Source organism: Anabrus simplex, chromosome 5 (assembly GCF_040414725.1).
Source record: "Anabrus simplex isolate iqAnaSimp1 chromosome 5, ASM4041472v1, whole genome shotgun sequence".
Taxonomy (NCBI): Eukaryota; Metazoa; Arthropoda; class Insecta; order Orthoptera; family Tettigoniidae; genus Anabrus; species Anabrus simplex.
In genome coordinates this window covers 140,817,292-140,838,845 of record NC_090269.1, presented here as the reverse complement: position 1 = coordinate 140,838,845, position 21,554 = coordinate 140,817,292, and the positions used below count along the sequence as shown (strand labels likewise).

General features: G+C 39.6%; 1 protein-coding gene across 1 annotated transcript in view; it reads right to left on the bottom strand.

The window, feature by feature from the left end:
* Positions 1-8,520: 8,520 nt before the first annotated feature.
* Positions 8,521-21,554, bottom strand: part of LOC136874408 (zinc finger protein 182) — a 113,674-nt gene continuing 100,640 nt past the window's right edge. Inside the window, exons 5-7 of the mRNA XM_068227786.1 lie at positions 17,183-17,678; positions 15,283-15,449; positions 8,521-8,674 (exon numbers count right to left, since the gene is read on the bottom strand). Coding sequence (XP_068083887.1) covers positions 8,521-8,674; positions 15,283-15,449; positions 17,183-17,678 — 817 coding nt within the window. The remainder of the gene's footprint in view (positions 8,675-15,282; positions 15,450-17,182; positions 17,679-21,554) is intronic.

Sequence of the window (21,554 nt, the reverse complement as noted above, 5' to 3'; positions counted from 1 at the left end):
AATTTCTCGAGTACGGCTTACAGTTGGAATGTATTCATCATATTGTTGCGTTTAAGCAGGAAGCATGGCTTGGACCGTACATGGATTTAAATACTAATCATCGTCAACAACAGTTGAGAGTACGTTTTTCAAACACATGAATAACTCTATCTGTGGAAAAGGCTTGGAAATGTACGCAAACATCACGACATTCATTTCATTTGTGAGTGGGATGGTCGGTATGGGGCACGCAAGTACATCTCAAAATCAAATTTCAAAGCCTATCATGTCATTGATCGTGACCTTATTTCTGTTGAAATGAAAATAGACTGAGATCGTATATGCGAAGCCAATGTATTTAGGAATGGCTATACATGATTTTTCAAAATCAAAATTGTGTAATTTTCAATATGGATTTGCAAAGCAGCAGTTTTCTGATTTTACACTTTTTATATGTATACAAATGGTTTTATTTATCATATTGAGAATACAGACGTCTACAATGTGATGCGAAACCATTCTCAATTCTTTGACACTTCTTCCTTTGCACCTATTCATCGATTTAACATTAAGCCACAGAACAAGAAAGTCATAGGTCTTATGAAAGATGAATGTGGCATAAATGCCATGACTGAGTTTATTGGTTTATTGGTTTAGCACCAAAAATGTATGCCTATGACACTCAAAATTCACAATCTGTTAGAAACGCAAAAGGCGTACGTTGAAGCGTTGTTGTCTGTTTACACGTTCAACACTGTCGCGATGTACTATCATCTAGAAATGCCGTTTGCTGTACGCAGAAAAGAATTCAATCACGCAAATATCATGTATATACTATCGAACAAAATAAATGCTCATTGCTCCCTTTTGATGATAAACGTGTATGGGATAGTGATTCCCTTTCAGGTGTTCCGTTGGGGTACAGAAACATGTAGTTGTGTAAAATTTCAAGATGCATAATGCTATAATTAACTTGTAAGAAAGGGGTGCGCAGCAACATGCAGTTGTGTAAAAATAACATTACATTCAAGATGCATAAAAATCACTAATGCTGTAATTAACTTGTACATACATTATCTGTAAGAAGGGGAAATTTCATTATCATTTAAGACACACACACACAAATGCTATAATTAACTGTAAGAAGGGGGTACACCAACATGTGTTAAAATTACATTATCATTCAAGATACAGAAAATTATTAATGCTATAATTAAGTTATACATATAAGAAGGGGAAATTACATTATCATTTAAGACACGCAAAATCACTAACGCTGTAAGAAGGAGGTACAGCAACATGTCACAAATTATGTTGTCATTCAAGATGCAGAAAAAATTACTGATGCTATAAGTAACTTGTACATATATTATCATTGAAGATGCATAAAATCAGTAATGTAAATATTATTCTTAATAATAAGTAATGTAGAACTGCCATGTCCTTTATTTTAGATTATCTATTTCTTTGTTCAGATGTTTATTAATAGAAGTATTACCTTATCCTTACCACATCCTCCTCCCACATGGTTATCAAACGAATAAAAGTATTATCTTCTCTTACCGCCCCCTCCACTTCTTTGCTATAATCTGTCAAGATAATGTTAGGATCGTTTGCTTAAATTCCACGTCTGCACATCAAAGGAGGAGGAGGAGGAAGAAGAAAAGTAGGCTGTTGCATTTTTATAATACGATAGACAATGTAGTTAAGACAACAGTAGTCAGGTTAAGTTCTGAGAGTGTTCAGAAGGGCAACTTGCTTTAAATCTATGCTCTCTAAAATGTACGTATTTCAAAAAACAGCAGCATAGTGTAAGATAGTAAGTATGCTGGAAAAGGTAGCTTGCTTTTTAAACACTATGTTCTTTAAGATAATAGTACGTTGAGAAGGGCAGCTCGCTGTAAGATGGTATGTCAAAAACAGCACCTTTCTATAAGATGGTCGTATGTCTACAAGAGCAGCTTGCTTTTTAACTATTACCTCTATGATGGTAGTAGGTTGAGAATGGCTTGCTCGTCGTTAGACGCCCTATCTATGTCCCGCGGCGTGGCTAATTCCCCTTAAGGTCAATTTAAATTCCGCGCAACAAGGTAGTAGCAATAAGGTTCGGCTCCGTCAAGATAGCAGCACTCAAGTAAGTCATGTTCAAAACAAGTGCATGTGGTTAAAGATGGCGGCTGTTCTCTTCACCGATCTTAAAAAAGTATGTCGTTTTTTAATTCCCCGTCACACCACATGCATAAGGTGGCAGCAGTAAAGGTTTAGGTTTGTTAACATAGCAGTACTAAAGTTAGCTATGTTTAAAGTCCATGCCCACGTGGTTAAAAGAAGACAGCTATGAAAAAAGCACGTGGAATTTCAAATTGCCCTCCACCACATGCATAAGGTGGCAGCTATGAGGTTTTAGCCACGTCAAGATAGCAGCACTGAAGTTAGCGATGCTCACTTGTTTAAAGATGGCAGCTGTCAGCTTGACTTCGCGAAATTTGAATCCCCGGTGCTTGTTTGACAGCTGTCAAGGTGACAGCTGCCATCCTTAAACAATACAGCATTCGTGGAATTCAAATTTTGCGCGCCCACATGCATAAGGTGGCAGCCTTGAGGTTTAGCACCATAAAGATGGCAGCACTGAGGTTAGTGATGCTCTCTTGTTTAAAAATGGCAGCTGACAATAAAGCACGTGGTTTTGTTTACAAACGAGATCACGTGATCAGTGTGTCAATAACCTCGGGTGCTGACGCAGCAGAAAAAGTTCTGACGCAATGGTTTTTTAACTCTCATTGCCCTACTACTGACAGGATGTAGCATTGTAAGCTATTTTTGTACTATTGCCCCTGGTTATTTACCTTTGTAGTACATGTCGCTTTGCTTATTAAGCAATTTGAGTGGTTTGATATTACCTTGTCTGAGTATTTGTCTGCGTTTCCGCCTAAACTTAACCGCTTGACACTTTTCTACACTGACTTGATATGCCATCCGGTGAGCCACGTTTCTTGTGTATGTAGGGGTTACCTGTGGACTGTTTCAGGTCCTAATGAGCTGAGGGTTCTGGGCTGATATGGCGGCATCATCCACGTAGAGGTACGTGCTGTTGAGTTCCGCGGAAGACATGTTGGTAGTACAGAAAACAAACAGAATCCGTCCGATAAGTGTCCCGCTCTGATCATGTGCATGCTTGTCATTGTATTGTGTACATGTACTTGAAACTTCCAATCTTCGAGATATGACTTGATAAGTGTTACGTATCTACCTCGCAGTCTGTCAGTTTTTACAGCGGTCCTTATCGATGGCATTTTGGATATCTACGAAGACTGTGCCGTGTCCCATTGCTTGTTAAATTCGATGATTGCGTGTTCGAGGAACCGCACAATTAGCTGCGTGGAGCAATGTCCTTTTCGAAACCCGAATGTTCGTTTAGTGTTATTCGCTTTTCTTTAACATGTGTTACGAGACGTTTTAGCAGTATTTCCTCATACACCTTTCTTATGGCGCCCAGAAGACTGATTGGGCTGATTTGTCTTTTCCTGAATTTACTTTCTTATGTATATCTTGGGTACTAACGGAGCGTGAGCATAGCGTTTTTAATGTTGAGCTTTCGTGTTTAAGTTTCGTGCTCAACGTTCTGGAGTTCGTCACGGCCGGAGGCAATTTAGGGGCCAAGATGATCAATTACCCATTTTACTTCTTGGACATTAGTCTACTTGAGCTCTGGCCGGGGTTCATTGATGATAAATTCCTCTAACTTTGTATCTCTTCGCCTCGTGAATTCTGGAGCTGACGACTCGACATTCGTGTGAAGACCGCCCCGAGAGTGCCAGCTATGACTTCAGATTTCTCACGGGTCTCGAAGTCCACACTGGCCTAGTGTTCTTAGCTTGTTGCTCCATTCGCTTCCCCTGTGCGTTTGCAGTGCTTTCTGTTTTTCAGTGCTCATTTCTCCACCGTTTCGTAGTGGTAAGGATCTCCGCTGTGCTTTTGTCTATTTTGTCTTCGAATAATTTATAGCATCTGAGATTTCAACTGTTTGTCCTTTATAGAATAGGCTGGCACAATCGCATGTGTCGTATCCTGTATTGCTTTAGCAAGAGTTATAACTGTACCGTTTATTTCTGCAGGACTACAAAAGGAGGCATTTTTAATTCCCTGCAGCAACATATCGAGATCCTCTTTGAAATTATGCCATTTGGTTGTCTTCTAATTTAGCCTTCGCTTGGGTTGTAGATAGTATCCTTCTTGTTTCGCAGCCTCTGTTAATAGCCCTAGATATTATCATTGATCACCTTAACGCTGTGTTCTAGAAAGCAATGTGGTATTTCTGATACCTCCCCTCTCGGTGCTAGAAATGTGGGCTTTTTGGTGACTGTTACTACATATTCATGAGTCATCATGTGCCCTTGTAATGTAGCACCTTGCTTATTAGGCCGCAGACAGCCCAGATTCTGGTTTAGAGTTGAGTTATCCCCATAAATTGTTTTACCAACAGTAACGCCTCACCCTACGGCTAGGCAGCACTTCCTACTCCTAGACTGAGAGGCATCTTAAGGATAAACCGAAAACTTTACATCAAGGTAAAGTTCTAAGCCATGCAGGCAGATAGCTCTGATTTGATTTGGGGTTCCATCTACGAAATTTGAATGAACTATGTTTAATAGAGAATTGTAATATTAGTTGGCACTATCTGGTTTATTTAATAAGTTTCTTTAGTTGTCTAAAGTGAAGTTTAAAACTTAAATCAATCAAACATAGCCCAGCTCGCCATTACAAATAAGGCAGATTTTGGCCTTCCAGAGACTACCGTAACTGGTGCATCGACGTGCGATGATCTCCCTCGTTTAAGGCAGCATCCAAGGTAGGCGGCTTTCTTGATCGTGATCATGTTTACTTACTTTCTTGAGTGTGGCGACGGGATGTTACCAGCGTTGCGCTGCAGGTAAGTGTAATTTCATAAGGATGCATGTAAACCTCGTTTCTCTTGTTCGTTTTGTTTTCTTCTAAGTGTTTCTAAATTTAATATTTCTCGTGTTTCATCATTTGTTGTTAATTTTCCCATCTCAGTCGCAATGTAGCATGGCTTATCCACTGTGTCATGGTGCCTTCTGTCCTGTTAGGTTTCACTGTGATCATTTCATGGGGTTGCTTCAGTGGGATCGGCATCCTATTCTCTTGAGTTTGGCCTTTTTCCTCTCAAACATCTCATTTCTTCTAGGCCGGAAACACCAACTTCTGCTGCTGTTTCTTTGATCCTTCTGATCCGAGTCCGTCGTTTGTTATTTCATTGTGGAATAAGGGCAGTGAGGGTCATGTGTGTAAACGCTAGTAAGCCTTGAAGGTCTCTATTCCTCTGTGGAAATGTATTAACAAGGTGCCTTGATCTTGATACTAGGCTCTTATTGCATTGAAAGTTGGGACTTCCTTCTTCCTGTGGAGTATAATTTAAAGAGTATATCAAATTCAGAGCTCACTCTACCTGGTTGTGAAATTTCACCTAAAATTCGTATGAACAAAACAGAGGCTAATAAGCCTTGGTGCAACTGGGAGATAATCTCCCCAGATAACCTTAAAGCTCAGTGATCTCTTGCTATTGTCATTTACCCCTGTATTTATTGTTGTTATTCTTGTTGAGTTGCTAAAAGAGAAAGTTAAATAGAAAGAAAAATTTTTGGACTTACCTCAAAATTTACAATTCCTCTTGTGGTCAACATTTGCTCAGGACGTTAGTCCCAAATATTTTTTCCGCTCTCCTAAACTTGATGTAATAAGCAGCAGCAGAGCATCGTTAAATAGGCATGGACAAACATCAATTTGATCCATTTTGTTGATTTTTCTCCCTAGGATCTGAAAAATTAAGTATAATCTATAGTTTAAATATGCCTCACCCACGGGACGTGTCTTGTCTATGGTACCTTACGAGAACTTATTAGAAAAGTCCGATCTGCTGACAACGTAAATGCCGATGAGCCACTTCCTAAACAGCCTTGTCTCAGCCTGTTCCGATTCCTGCTTTTGAGGGAAAGAAAGTCAGTGAGTACTTTTTGCAGAGCATAACTCAGTAATTAGCTTTCCTCAAGTGGCGAGCCTTCCGTTAATCATCTCAGATGTATTCAGGCCAGACTTTTGATTTTTCAATAGTTTCGGAGGACTTTGTCGACCATCGTTAATCTGGTGATTCCTTGGGTGCTTGTTAACTGGTAATAGCATTAATAACCTCTACGATATTCAACCTGCTGCTGACAGTGTGGAGGAGGAAGACAATAATTCAAGAGAAAGCATGTTTTCATGCAATCAGAATGTCCGAGGCTCATTGGAGCCACAACCAGTACAATCCGTTCATGTCTACTCTGTGTTTTCCAAAGGGTTCAGTAACTTGCCCCTTGCTCGTTTTGTTTTACTGACTGGAACGTTAATAATATCAGTTAACTCCACCAGCGATGTTATTTTATTCCTTCATTTCCTTTTTTGAGTTTCAGAACCGTGTATTAGTGTCCGCATTTTCTCACACGCAGAAATTTCAAATTATCTATCCTTACACAGTGGGTTTCTGGCAGATGAAATACAAGAGTTCTCTAGGAAACATCCACACTCATCTGTTGGATATTTTCATTCTTTCTAGCCCAAATGTGCTGTTTCAGTGTGTAACGCTTTGATGAGAACTTGGCTGATTTCATTCAAGTTATAAAATTATATGAAAGTGTCTTTGCACTAATTTATTCTGAAACTCAGATGATCACTGCTATCAACGAGGGCCATAATTCAAAACTTTGCTTATTATCTCGTCCTCTAGTTTTTGTTGTACTGGAAGCTACGTCTGTATCTGTTGAGGGTGTCAAATACGCGGACACCCTGATGATCGCACATGAACCTGCACCTACTAACTCTGTATCTCGCTCTTCCTCGTGTAGGACTGTTGTTTCCCGCAAATGATTTGCATGTGGATCGTCTGATCATCTAAGAAATAAATGCGCGGTAGTGCTCTAATTCGGCGCCCCGACAAGGGGGAACTTCTGCACCAGTGAACTGTTTCAATTGTGAATCCCACCAACAATTTGCTAGATACTGTAATGCCTCTAGTCTTGATGTAGTTTCAGAATCGATACCATTTGACTACGTCACAAGGTTTAGTCATCCGTAGTTACGGACCCAGCAAGGGTCATTCATAATCTAACCTCAGTTTTAGTACTCTTTCAAGTCCTGCGTGTTCCAACTCGGTCAAGAATACATGTGTCTGTCAGCTTTCCAAACCTAGTTCTTGTTATATTTCTTGTCCTGTTAGATAATTACAGATTTCGTCCAACTGTCGTGGGTTTACGGCATTCGATCAAAATGAAACCCTATTATATTCAGGGAGTATTTTACCTTTCATTAGTGAAGAGTGATATTTGAAAGTGAAATCTTCTTGTACATTTTCAGACTGTTCTCCCTCTTTTCCGAACTGTGTTTCGGTCAATTGTTCAATCCGAGAAATTTTCGGTTCCGTTTCTTCTAAGGACAGAGTCGCCAATTTCACCTGGAAATTTCGGTTCTTTGTTACTAGAAATTCGTCGTGCATTGCAGTTCAAGATTTGTGATCACTTAGCATTTCTCTTTTAAAATAGTAATTCTGCATCGTATGTTTTCGCACCAACACGATAAGACGCCTTTAGATCTTAGCCACTTACCTTAAGACCGGGTGTGTTTTTTTCATTGTCTTGGTGGAGCTATTTATGATGTCCTGACAAAAGAAAGGAGTCACTAATATGATTAAGATTGAAGTGACGGATTCGATATCCGTGAGATTTCTTCCATACCGTCTAGCCTTGACAAAAATGTGATTATAAACGAGATACTTAGTGATCGAATTATCCGTCCAACAGCTTCCGTTTATTCATCCCCTATTTTCCTTGTACCTAAACCACAAAGCGATTTTCGGCCAGTGGCAGATAATAGCGTCATGAATAAGGAAGTAATCTTACACTTTATTTCCGTCCTTGACTTTCACTCATGATTTCCGTGGTTCCGCATAAGAGGTAAGTTAGTCTTAATATGAGATTCCATGACACCAGAAGTCTGAAACCTCACAGCCTTCGCTACGGATTGGAGCTTGTGTGAATTTAACGAAGTATCTTTCGTGTTATCGACTAGAGCGCCTGTACTTGCTGGGCACCTGGACGAAATCCTTTCTAACGTCAAATTTCACTACTTTTACCACTATTTCGACGTACTTGTGTACAGTGAATCATTTGAGGAACTCATTGTTCATGTTAGTGACCACCTACAGCGAATTAAAAAGGCTGATCCTTTAAACTATCCAAGGTTTCCTTTGCTAAGCTGTTTCTCCTAGCTGAGTGTAAGTAGATAAGTCTAAAACTCTCACCATCTATGACTTTCGTTAAGGGTGAAGCCCGAATCATCACCTTTCATTTCTATCGTAAATTCATCTCTAATTTCACTAACCTTTCGTGGAGTCGTCCATACGTCCACAGACGAGGTCAGTCTGAACTACTAGGTCCATTGGCATATGTGGACTCATCCACAAGTCTTGCCAGTGTGTCAACTTATGAAGATTCATCCATATGTCCACAGACGAGGACCACCCAGTCCATCCTCACTTGATGGCTCATCCACTGATTGGATTGTCCATGGATTGTCCAAACTACTTGTATTCTGAAAGAGCTTAAGCTCAGCCTGTTTATACGTACGGCATTCTCGAGACATGTAGCTGGAACAAACATTGGAACGTATGCATAAAATAATACTTACCTGTGGTAGGGTGAAAAAATGTGCATTTTTTGTTAGAACGAAAACTGTGCAAGTCATTGATATAAGTAGACATGATAATGAGTAGCGGTAAAATATGGTAAAAGTTAAGGTAACTGTAACAAAGAAATAAAACAATGTGGGTTTTTCTTCTATTAACACAACTATAAAGGACATCGATGTAGTTTCCTCTTCTATAACATAGCTTTGAAGTACATAGCTAAATTCCCTCCTGGACAGTATACAGTCTTTGTGAATGGATTTATTCCATCAAAACCAAGTATGCTTCCATCGTAGTGATTACTTTTACCTGCAGTTCATACAGCTATATCTAATGTTTCTTGGTATGTGAAGTTATAATTTCCCGAACATGTTCCACATCTGAAGCAACATACGTTGATAGGTACCCAGGAGCTAAATACATAGTAAAATGCTGTGATTCACAGAGTAAGTTTCTAAGTTCATAATAAGCAGCAATAGCCTTAGGGGCCAACCATGAAATAGTTGGCTCGAAACGGGGTGATTACACGAATGATACTAAAGTGTACGATAATTTAGTGGATGGAGGTATGCTCAAAAATAGGACGTTCGTAAATTTATCGTTATTGCCCGAGTTGCAAAGTCCAAATGAACCTTTCTTTGGCACTTTTCCTTTGCGTTTGAATTTCGTCTCAACATGAACAAGTCTGCTTTTCTTCTCTTGTTGTTCACGTTCCCCTCTCTTTGAAAATATTACGACCAGTTTTGAGAAAAGTCCGCCAAATGCAAATGCATAATACATCATGAGGAATATAAGTGATGTACATTCACGAGGTTGTTCAACATTTCCTTAATTAAGAGACTAAGATCTTTTGCCATATATATTGCGTATAATGCTTGTATAAAACACCACAGTTACAATTAACTTCATGACCTCACTATTCGGTAAGAAGTTTTCCAAACGCATGAGCCTATATTTCTCTAATCTATTTTTGTTGTGAAGTTGACACTATAGCTCAGTCATATTTATTGATTATGTTTCCCGAAACAAGAAGGTTATTAGCAATTGTTTCAACTTGTTTCATTTGGGAGGGGTTAAACGTTATGGCATTTTAACGAACGTATTTTAAGGGTGACCTCTTACTCACTACTATAGTGTCAGACTCGGTGTGTGATTTGCACATACAATTTTCTCCAAGTTGTTTGTTACCGAAATAATGTACTGCGTCCACTTTGACTTTTTATTTCTGCTCCATGATCATCGATGTAGAAGCACCCGCTTAGCGTAACGGTGTAGAAATATTCTTATTTATAGCCGTGTAACGATATATGATAGTGGGTAGTAAGTCACATGAGACATGTGGATTATGAGGCAGTGGGGTGCAGTGTTACAAGGAATATTTTCAGATGTCTCAAATTTTAGTCGAATATCGACAGGAGATTCCTATATAGACTCTTCATGATGAGAGCTATCTATAACTACAATTAGCGCTTTTGACACCTTTCAATATTCAAAACATGCGCTCTCCGTATCAAAGCATGCCACCATTTTTGACCTGAACTATGCAATGTCTTGCCCATGTGACAGCTGTCAGTATTCAAAATACTGGATGTCTCTCCAAACATACCGCTACCTTTGGTACGAGCTGAGCTCAAACAGCTAAGGAACTTTTTTGCCCATGTAACAGCGGTCAGTATTCTAAACACCCGCTCTCTCTTTCCAAACATTTCATCATCATTGGCACGAGCTGCGATCTATCAGCCAACTAAAGAATTCTCTTGCCTATAAGAAAGCTGTCAACATTCAAAATACGATCGCAAACATACTGCCATCTTAAGACGTGTGCTGCCAGTCATAACCATTGGAAGAGAAGAGCGGTCCCCATGTCACCCCCTACCTTCCTTTACCGTAATCTACGACATGTGCCGTTGTCTATGTCTTCCACCACTGAGCAATAAGAAATCGCTATTTATTCCTCTCCACCTTCCCATTTCTCCCCCCTTCTCCACGTTGCACTACTACATAAAAGAGAGAGTGATCTCCAACATTATACTGGTCTCTCCAGTGGTCCGCCGCTCTCGGGCATAAAGCCTGAAGTGAACTGGAGGACTGCTGAATGTTAGCTAGACCATGGGGACAGAGGTTAGACACCTTCTCCACTTAAACTGGTCACTAACCTGGCCTGTGCTCCTATACCATGTAGCATGTGAGATTAGGTTAGAACAATTTGATTAGGGTAGGTTATGTTAGAGGTCATTGACCTTGATGTGTTGGTAACAATAAAAGTGCTGATTCAGAAAAAATTCAAATCGCCTTCGTCGCCATGAAACCTTGCTACAATGCAGCTTATGCTGAGAATTCTGGCTTTCAGCTAAAAGAGTTTTGTATCACGAAAAGCTTTTCTCCGCGTCCAATTTAGTCAATTGTGATATTTAAAAACACACAATGCCTGACATTGAAAATTCTTCTTCGTTGGGTTCAAGATCTTTGTTGCCACTAAGGACACTACTTATTTGCACTCCGGATTCGATGGAAAGGTGTTCCTTTATTTCACTAACATTTGTTTCCCGGGCTCCCCGAGAGAATTGAAAAGTTTATCACAGACATCAAGAATATCCTGCAGAGTTTATTTCTAAGTGTCGTGATATTGGAACTTAAGAAATCAAAGTTATGTTTATACCAAGACTCCATGAACTCCCATCACACACATAGCTTCTAAAGACTAACCAATGCATACAGCATCAGCTTTGTTTAGCTCTTCAAAAGCTGTTTCCATAAGCTAAAATTTGCCGCATATACGTACATTCTGATACAGGTTGCAAAGATACCGGAAAATCACGGGCACAAATTGGTCAATAAAAGCTATAATCGATATTCGACATAAAAATATCATATCAATTCAATCAGCAATGGCAGTTTATCAGATGAAGGTACTTCCTGTTCTGACATACGGACTTGAACTAATATGGAAATTTCTTAACTACAAGCATTTGGAAGAGATAGAAAAGATAAAATCCAGGTTTCTTAAAAGAGTCCGCCGAGTATCGAAGGCAACCAAACCCAGACTGATATATATGCTAGCAAGAGAAATGAAGATCTACAGATAACTGTACTACTACCGACTACGGAGAGTTACAAGAAGCTGATCGAAAATCTACAGAGTAAAAGGTGAGGCATCCGATGGAATTTTAAACAAGTGCAATGCCGGACAGAAGGTGGATAGACACTATGTGTGATGCGAAAAATCGTGACCTGACTTGCAGTTTTCACCAGAGGAACTGCTCCCAAAAAATGTTTCATGGCCCAGATGAAAATTGTGTGAACTATGTAACAATGTATGTAGAATTTGTCAAAAATACACACGCCCAAACCGAACCAGGTCGATAGTGGAATGCACCAAGGAAAATAATACAGTGATTAGCTTATGCTGAAATTTCCTAAGATGGACAGAGGCAGCAATTATATTTTATTAATGTTATTATTATTTCGTACGAGCAGTTCTTCTGTGACCTGCCGGAGAACGATTGTGTAATCTAGTGCCGACCGCCTTGGCCAGAAACCTCCTTGGTATTAAACTATCACTGATTCTGTCAAGGATTGAGTTCTGTCTACGAGGCAGTTGGACAGGATCTTTCGGCGGACATTAGGAAGGGCAACTGTTCGATAGTTATCACCCTTCTTATGGATCGGATAGATCACAGCCGTTTTCCATTCTGCTGGTAGTTCTATATTGGTCCATATTGCTTATATCAGACGGTGTGTTCTTCATTAAATTTTCTTTCCTCTGTTCTGGATCATCTCTGACTATATTCCGTCTTCACCTGGGCTCTTATTCTTCTTCGGCCGTTTGATTTGGGTCTTGATCTCGTCAAGGTTAGGTGGGGCTAATCTGCTGTGGTTTGGAATCGAACTCGAACAATATGTCAGGTTAATCACGGTTGAGGAGCTATCAAAGTATTCCTTCCATCCCTGGGCAATGTCAACATCGATGCATCATCAGACTCTTTAACAAAGTTCGACCTGACCTGGCACCTTTTGCTAAAGCACTTCACCTTTTCGACATTTTCCTGGTCTTTTCCCTCCAGAAATCTGCTTCTGTCTCAACTATGCCTTTAAGAATCTTCGTCCTTGCTTCTCTCTGCGTTGCTTGGTTACCTCTCCGAATCACCCCAAATCGCACTTTACCTGTGGCGACAGTTTAGTCTCCTTCAGCTATTTGTTCCTGACTTCCTTACTCCTTTTCAGGGCATCTGCGAATTGCTTTCCAAACCCGATTTTCTTGCCTATTATGTCTCCTTTGATTGTGTTTTTCTTGCTGTGTCAATCACTGCGCTCATATTCTTAAGGCTCAGTCCCCTGAGCATGGTCGAAGCGGTTGTTAAGTTGCAGTTGTTATACGGTCTTTATTGCTCCATTTTGAGCCTTCCAACAAGGCATCTAAGCGCCCTTTGACAAGTCAATGATCAATTCCACATTCCGCTCTCCGTGCCGTCGTCACATCAGACATCCTGCACTTGGCGATGTGGCCAATCTGATTTATAGTCCTCCCACCTGGGAACACCCGTGCCCAGTTATGTATGGTTATATATCGGAAATTTGTACTGGAGATGAACAGACTTGCTTACGTGGTTAAGCAAATGAATCTCACATCAACGCTTAGTTAATGTAGGTTGCGTCTTCCTATCACGTCTTGGAACATCTGCTCTTTCCCCAATTTAGCGTACATGTCACCGATGAAGATACTGCAGTTTCTGTTCAGATGACATCTATTACCGCTTCTTGCTGTATATAGAATGCATCTTTTCACTCGAGCCGCCTTCCATAGGACGAAACTCGCTTTGTGTTAAATATCCACAGTTAAGACAGAGATTCTCTATTCGAATAACACAAACTCTGAAAATATAGTTGCCAAGGTCTTATCCAGTCAAAAATCATCACCTAATGTGAGCCTTCGATCACAGCGTCCATTAATGATAGTCGAGTTCACAACAGGAATGCAACCCACATCCTCACACTTGATTTCTTGCACTGCAACTTTGTTTAATTTGTATTTCTGGATTTTTCTGTCCACACTGGTTGCAGCTCCTGGCCTGTATAGCTCCTTACATTCCGTACTTCAAATCGTAAAATGAATGGCATATGATTCATTCACCATTGTTGTCATAGTTACAATTTCTTCATCAATATTCCGAGAAATACTTGTGGCTCTGAAAGCCTATTTGTTTCTTATGAAGAAAGGGTGCTGGCCTCTCGTCCGGCCTGTGCTGTTACCCTCACAGCTTAACAATTCCTTGATTTTCTAATTTCTGTTCCTCTGCCACCAAATTTCCCACTAAGAACCATTTTTTAACAACTTAGTGGAATTATTTCTCTACCTCAATCAACATAAGAATTTCTCTCTTCCTACAAGCTCTTAAAAGGTGCCACCATTCAATTGGGTAAACCTTCAGCAAACAATTACTTTCCCTATCTTTCCCTCCTGTACGAATCATCATCTACCATAGCAACAAAAATCCATAGAAAACTGGCAATGGATAAAAGCTACATCACAGCTGAACCAATGGTTCTTTTAAAAACGCACTGGCTGCTAACTTGAAGTGTGGAATGCAGTAAACTACTAAACACAAGGAAGTTCTATCAAGAAAGAAGTTCTCACACCTTGGAATTTTTCAACACAAAATAGCACCCTCCTTTCATATTCAATATCACAACTCTAGTCTTTTGGGCATTGTAATAATTCTTCAGACCTAGTAATGACATTAGGTGTCTTTTAAGATGTACTGAAACCCTCTTTAGACTAGAGTCCTCGGACTGACACCCATCAGCTGTATCATCAGAAGCCAGAGCCACTGTACAGGTCTTTTCTCCTGCTTCGGTCATCACCTTGACTACCCTCGCAACTCCATACCAACCAGGATAAACTTCTACGAGGTGTCCAAATAATTTGGTAGTCGCAACCTCGACTAACAACATACCTCAAATTTTCAGATGTTGATCAATGATTTCTCTTCCTGCCATGAAATATGTATTCATTGCGAAATCTGCCGTAAGATAAATTTTTATGCACGCAGATATGTGGCCATTCAATTTAGGATCTTCCCACCAATCATAGCAAAATATGAAACACCAGTTTCGAAAATATCATGTATGGAATAACAAAAGGTCACATACTTCAGGTAGTATATACACACTGAGTTTAAGTGAGAGGTCGGGAATTTAGGCTGGTTTATCGGTCATGTAACAGAGTTTCAGGTTTTCCATATCGTTCCCCTCTAGCAAACTAACGAATCTGCATATGGGCAACAAATTAGGAGAGCTGAAAGAAGTTGTGATTACTTATGTCAAATCAATGTTCATGCTTACAGTTTTGTTTTATGTGTTAGCCACACAGAGCAAGCTCCAGATGTGAAACTATATTAGACGGTAGACATTATATAAATAATAAAATCTAGACCAAAAATAAGAACTGAAGTTTCACTAATTATTCACTTTCACTAGTTTGCCATAGTGAGGACGATATGTGAAGGTCACTTGTCCTATATTTCTTTTCAGGGGTTCGTTCGAGTGGCACAGAAATTCCTTCCACCAACCTCCCAAACATGCAGCTGTTTGTTGAATATACGTTGAATTTAATTTCAATCATGGGGGAGAAGGACATTATCTGATTCCAATTGAGACTCTGGGGCGTGTAATCTGTGCCAATGGAACTGGTTCCATTGTCTGTGTACATGATCTTCCTCTTCGAATCATAGATACTCTGACAGTCATAATGAAGAAATTATTACTATGATAATTCACGAGTTCGTAGTGTATTGTCCTATATACGGCACACGCGAAGAGAACTATCCGAATTTTATCTCCAATATTCTGATAGAGTGGGCCAGTTATGCCAATGCAGATACCCTCAAATGCAGCAGCATATTTAATCAGGTTTTTAGCTAATAAGAGGTTCCAAACCTCCACTCTTATTACACAGTGCGACAGTATTTTCTAGCTAATATCCTGAACCGCGTAATTCAGCATTTTTCTCTTAAAATTGAATCACAGCCTGCAGACAGGTATGAAGTTGGTAATAGCGCGTATGACGGATTTATCCTCCCGTCACTGTATGACTGCCCGGTAGTTGAATGGACATAAAGAAAAGTCCAATTCGTTCCCTGACAGGAGATTTGTCTTTCACATGCACAGGCATTTCAACCTCAAACATCTGAATCTCTTTGATAACCCTCTCTTCATTGTCTCTTAGGCAGAAATGTGAAGACAGCGCTGCACCTAATAGTTACACAAGACCTGGCAAAGGGGATGACTAATTTAATGTACTCTATAATTCCCTATGTAAATAATTCTAGAATATTTCTGAAACTGAACATAAACTTGGCTTTAAAGTTTGGATTTTCATGAAAGCGTACTATTGCTGCGCGTGTTTCAACTGTTCATCCATACGAATGGCTCAATGTATGTTCGAAGAGTACTTTGCAAAATAAACGTTTTACTCCATTGTTCGCAACTACTTGATATTTCTTCAGAGACGGGCTAAATGGTTCAGATGGTTGAGATGCTGGCCTTCTGGTCCCAACTTGGCAGGTTCCATCATGGCTGAAGTTACTAAAATTACTTCAGCCTCGTGTCGGTAGATTTATTGGTACGTAGAAGAACTCCTGCGGAATTAAACTCGGCCCACGGGGTCTCTAAATACCGTAAAAGTAGGTAGTGAAACGTAAAGCCAATAACATTACTAGTTCCTTGTGAAGATTATATTACCATGTGAATTCGGATATGCTGACGAGCCGCATAGTGGATTATCATGTATGTTCGTAGACTCTGCTAGCCAAACGTTTTATTGCCTTGTCACCACCGGTACGGCATTCCTGCAGTTTTGGGCAGAGTGAGTTACGAAATGTTTAGGAAGAGAAATTTACTAAGTAAATAAAAATGAAAATTCACAAGCCAATTTCTAATCATTAGACCGGATCAGAGATCGAACATATGAAGCCATCACCTAGTGTAATGTTAGGAATTGCGTCGGGTGCCGAAGCCTGTCGTTCTCCGCTGGGAGCACTGCTTAATGACACAGATGAAATGGAATGATGTTGGAGAGTGTTGCTAGAATGAAAGATGAGGAGGAAAACCAGAGTAATCGGCTCCAATTATTCCAGAACAACACAGAGGCATTGCGTAAATAATTTATTCCAAAGTTAAAAGAGTACGGCACGGTCATTCTCCAGTGTGTACCCGAACGTGAGTCTGAAGAGCGCGTTTCTGAGTATATGCTTTATCACATTTTTCGCAACGATATGGCCGTTGCCCAGAATGAATTGTCATGTGCGAACGAAGATTACCCCTATGGGCAAACGATCGATTGCATTCCAGACAAGAGTACGGCCTCTCGCCGGTATGAGTCCGCATATGTATTAGAAGTGTTCCTTTTTGGGAAAATGCTTTTCTACATTGCCTACAACAATACGGCCTTTCTCCAGTGTGCTTTCGTACATGACTTTGGAGAGAACCTTTGTCACTGAAGGCTTTACTGCATTGTTCACAACGGTGCGGCTTTTCCCCGGTATGCAGCCTCGTATGGATTAAAAGGGCACTCTTCTGAGTAAACTTCTTATTGCATAAATCACATGAAAATGGCCGTTCTCCAGAGTGAACTACCATGTGGTTTCGGAGATTAGACCTGCGTTTGAACGTGCTGTTGCACAGTTCACAATAATAAGGCCTTTCATCAGGTTGTCTTCGCTTGCGGGTTTCAAGTAAAGTCTTCTGAACAAGCGTTCTCTTGCATTCCCCACTTGGTTTGTGTCCTTTGCTAGTGGAATTTCTAAAAGGCAAAGTACTGCCATCCCTACAGAGCCGCGGATTTTCATCAGAGTGACTTAACTTGTGTTCTACAATATCAGAAATGTGATTAAATGTCATACCGCAGAGTGAACAATTATGCAAACCTTCTCTAGTGTGCACAGTCAATCTTTCATCAATCTCCACACTGAAACAAAAGATAACTACGATTTCAGAACACAATACAATATTCTAGAACGAAGATCAATATACATAACAATTCATCTATCATATATATCATGACAAATATATTTAATATGTAAACACTACAATCAAGTATTCTAATTTGTGCTTTAGACGTAACAGTTAGTGCATTTGGTCCCACAGGGCAGATGACCTCGGCAGGTTGAAACCACCTTAGCAATAATGAACAAACTTATGATTCAATCTTTTCTTGATTATTGGTTGGAGTCAATTGAAAATTATACACAAGTACGGAAAATCCAGTTTTAAATGTTGCTAATCACAGAGCATTTATTACCATGAGATTCCATTATGGTAAAGTGTGGTAAGTTCCTGGCAGCTAATTCCACAACTTTGTATAAAATATCAAAATAATATAAACCTCAAATGATAATTTGAAGTTGACTGAAAAATTGAAAACATTTTCCTGACGATCACGTATCCCTTCGAAATGAAAAAAATAAGACTTGTACAAATAATAAATTGAGAGTTTAAATTTTTAAAATCAACCAGGAGCATTCTGCAGGTTTAACACGGAGTATATAAAGATATGAAATTGGTTAATGTGTAGAGAAATCTGATTTTCTCACAATCATGGGGAAATCAAATATCGTAAGAACCATATGGATGTTCCTAAATATGCAAACAGAAGCTTCTCAGCACCATTATTATTATTGGTGCGTATGATAAATGTTCTCAGTCCATATCGATTAAAACATTCGCAAAAATTCATGAATGACCCCTCCTGTAACTGTCTTTCGACCAATTACTCTTTTGGATTCAATCTGACACTTTATTTGTAGAGGCAGACATTAGCCCGTAGAACTTCTCAAGTATATTGTAAGTGTTTGACATAGAAATGAGCTTGTATACATTGCCGAGTATGGGACGATCTATTGTAATACTGTGTTTTGCGGGAGTCTAGAAAGATCATCAGCCATGTGGCACCAAGAACAAAGAAAATTTTGGCTGTATCAGAATCCTCTGCCTGGCTTCCAAATGTCTAAATCTTCATAGTGGGATAAAGAAAGGCATCAACCCTAATAATGCTGCCAGAATACGAAAGATCCTGCACACCACTGTAGACGATGAACTCCTTTCAGACATTGACAGGTCTCTTTTCAGAAGGATTTTGTTGTACATTAGTGAAGGATGGGTGGGATTAGAATATGATATTCACATTGGAAGTAACACATACGAAATAAGGAAAAATGGTTGGTGTGACGGATGGCAGGAACAATGATAGGAGAACATTAAAGTGAAGAGATAAGAGTTAAGTTAGGTATGAACTCCACGGATGAAACTATTTATAAAATGTGTCGGTGAAGCGGTCACATGGGGTAAGTGGAAGATGACAGGTTAAAAGGGAGAAGAAAAGACGCGGCCACGGAGGATACGAGAACACAAGGCAACTAGGAGATGATCGTTAAACTCGATCCTTAATTGTGTAATGATCAGAGGTGTAAAAATAACAAACCCAGAAAGGTAGTTATCAAAAAGGAAGATTACGCAGGTGATTATTTAAATCACAGACGCTTGCAAACTTAATATAAAGAGCCATAAAATTCTACAATACATATAATTGCACGTAATTTCATTCTGGTTTGATGCATTGTAACATAAATGTGTCTATTTGAATAGACAAAACATAAGTAATTATCTGTTCAATATTACTATTTCTAATGTTCCTTCAATTAACATCAGAATCAGAATTCTGTCCCTTGTGAGTTCTTGCACATAGCGCAAACCAACGACATGGAGGTTTTCAATTTTAATCCTTCCCCAAATCTCAAACAGTAGCTGAGCATCTAATAATCCTCATCTCTCAATTCTCAAAATAATGCTAAACTACTAGTTTAGTCTGACACAGAATTGTAATTACAGCTTTGTCATATTATGTGCTTACATCTGGAGTATATATTGGAATACATTAGCGCAAATTTTCAGGAGGCAAGTGTGACTTTGTTCCTGAATCACTGGAAAATACGAGTGATAAAAGGAGAATGTGACTGTAATTAGTAAGTGGACTAAAATAATATATTGTTGAAGATTCGACAAAGAAAGAAAGAAAGAAAGCTGTGGGTTATGGGAAGTATGACATTCACATCTCCTTTGTCTTCAGTGAACAATGCAGGAAGTGAATCTAATGCTGAATGTCATGTTCTGCGAATTCCTCCTTGTAACCTGTAGATTCCTTCATGCCAACCACAGCAAGTGGTTTTGTAAAGAAGCCATGTAAATGTACATTTTGCGGAAATACATGTAAATAGAACATTATCCAGGTCAATGATTTAATTATATAAATACATTTATTTATTTATTTATTTATTTATTTATTTATTTATTTATGTTACTGAAGAAAGAATAAAGTATAACTTATATCCTTTTGTTTACTTTGTTGAGGTGAGAAGAGCAGAAGAGATATAACGTACCTTGAAATAAATGAATAAGTTCATAAATTCCGGATTAAGAATGGGGGTCAAAGCAGACAACCTATGGATCCCATGCGTGGTCTTTGCTGATTACCTGATCTTGCTAGATAACAACATGCAAGACACTCAAAATATACTACAAACACTACCCTCAATAACGGCTAAAACAGGTCTACTGATCAATATAAGAAAGTCCGAGTTCATTAGATATATCAGAGACGCCCCTCGAGCAATGAGAGTGAGTGACATCAAGCATATCAAGAGAGGAAAAGATATTAATCATTAACAATCGAAAACTTCTTACCCGGCCGGGCATCGTACCCTGGGCCGTCGAGTGACAGGCGGACGTGTTGCCGTCTACAATGCAGGGCCGGACAGAAGACCTTAGTGAAATAGTTGCTCTCGAACAGAAGAGAATCGAACTATACAAGGCATACCATGCCTGCTGAAATCTGCATGCCTTAAAACACCTATCGATGAATGTCAAGCTACAAAACTATAATGCAATAGTCAGATCGTCAGTGCTGTACGCGGCGGCGTGCCTAAGAAGACCCCACTCACAGCCCTCAGAGTACAAGAGACGAAGTACCTGAGAAGGATATTAGGCACAAGGATCCTATCAGATGGAAGGCGATGGTTCAAACCAAACCATGAACTCTACGAACACCAAGAGACGCTCACGAATACCATCACAAGAAAACGGCTGGCTTTCTACTAGTAACTGTATAAAACTTATTCCCACCGACTGTCGTATAAAATCTTCAAAGTAACCAGCAAGGGTAAAAGCCACTGGATCGGTAGAGATCCAGCAGGTAGAGAAGGATGCGGCAGAACATAATTTTAATTATGCCATCATAATTAACAGATACCTTTATGTCAACCGCAGTAGAATGGTTTTGTAAAGAAGCCATGTAAATGTACGTCTTGTGGATATACAAATGCTAACCACAATGAGACGAGGAAATGGTCCGATGAACGCATTACAGACTTCAGTAAGGAAATGAAGGAATACTGGGCCAACAGAAAAGGTCAAAGTTCCAAGAAGAAAGCAGTGGCCAAACCTCCTATTACGTGCACCAGCAGCAGCAACAATCAAAAATAAGAACACAGCTAAAGCACAAGCACCGTGGTCCTCAGGCGGCCCAAACAAACTCAAAGAATCCTCTACGTGTAACACTACTTTTTTATTTCTCTTTCACAGTAAACCGACCAGTTGTAGATTATAGACATTTGAAACGCCTTGAAACATAATGGTGACATCCCTCTAAATACGGTCTGAAGGCTCTTTGAACTGATTTGCGTGAAACTTGGAAGTATAGGTTTGGTTCCAACCAGCGCACAGGGTAGGGCAGATTTCAATATCATAAGCAATCAGAAACTGGGAGTACACAGCTCTTAACTATAATTCA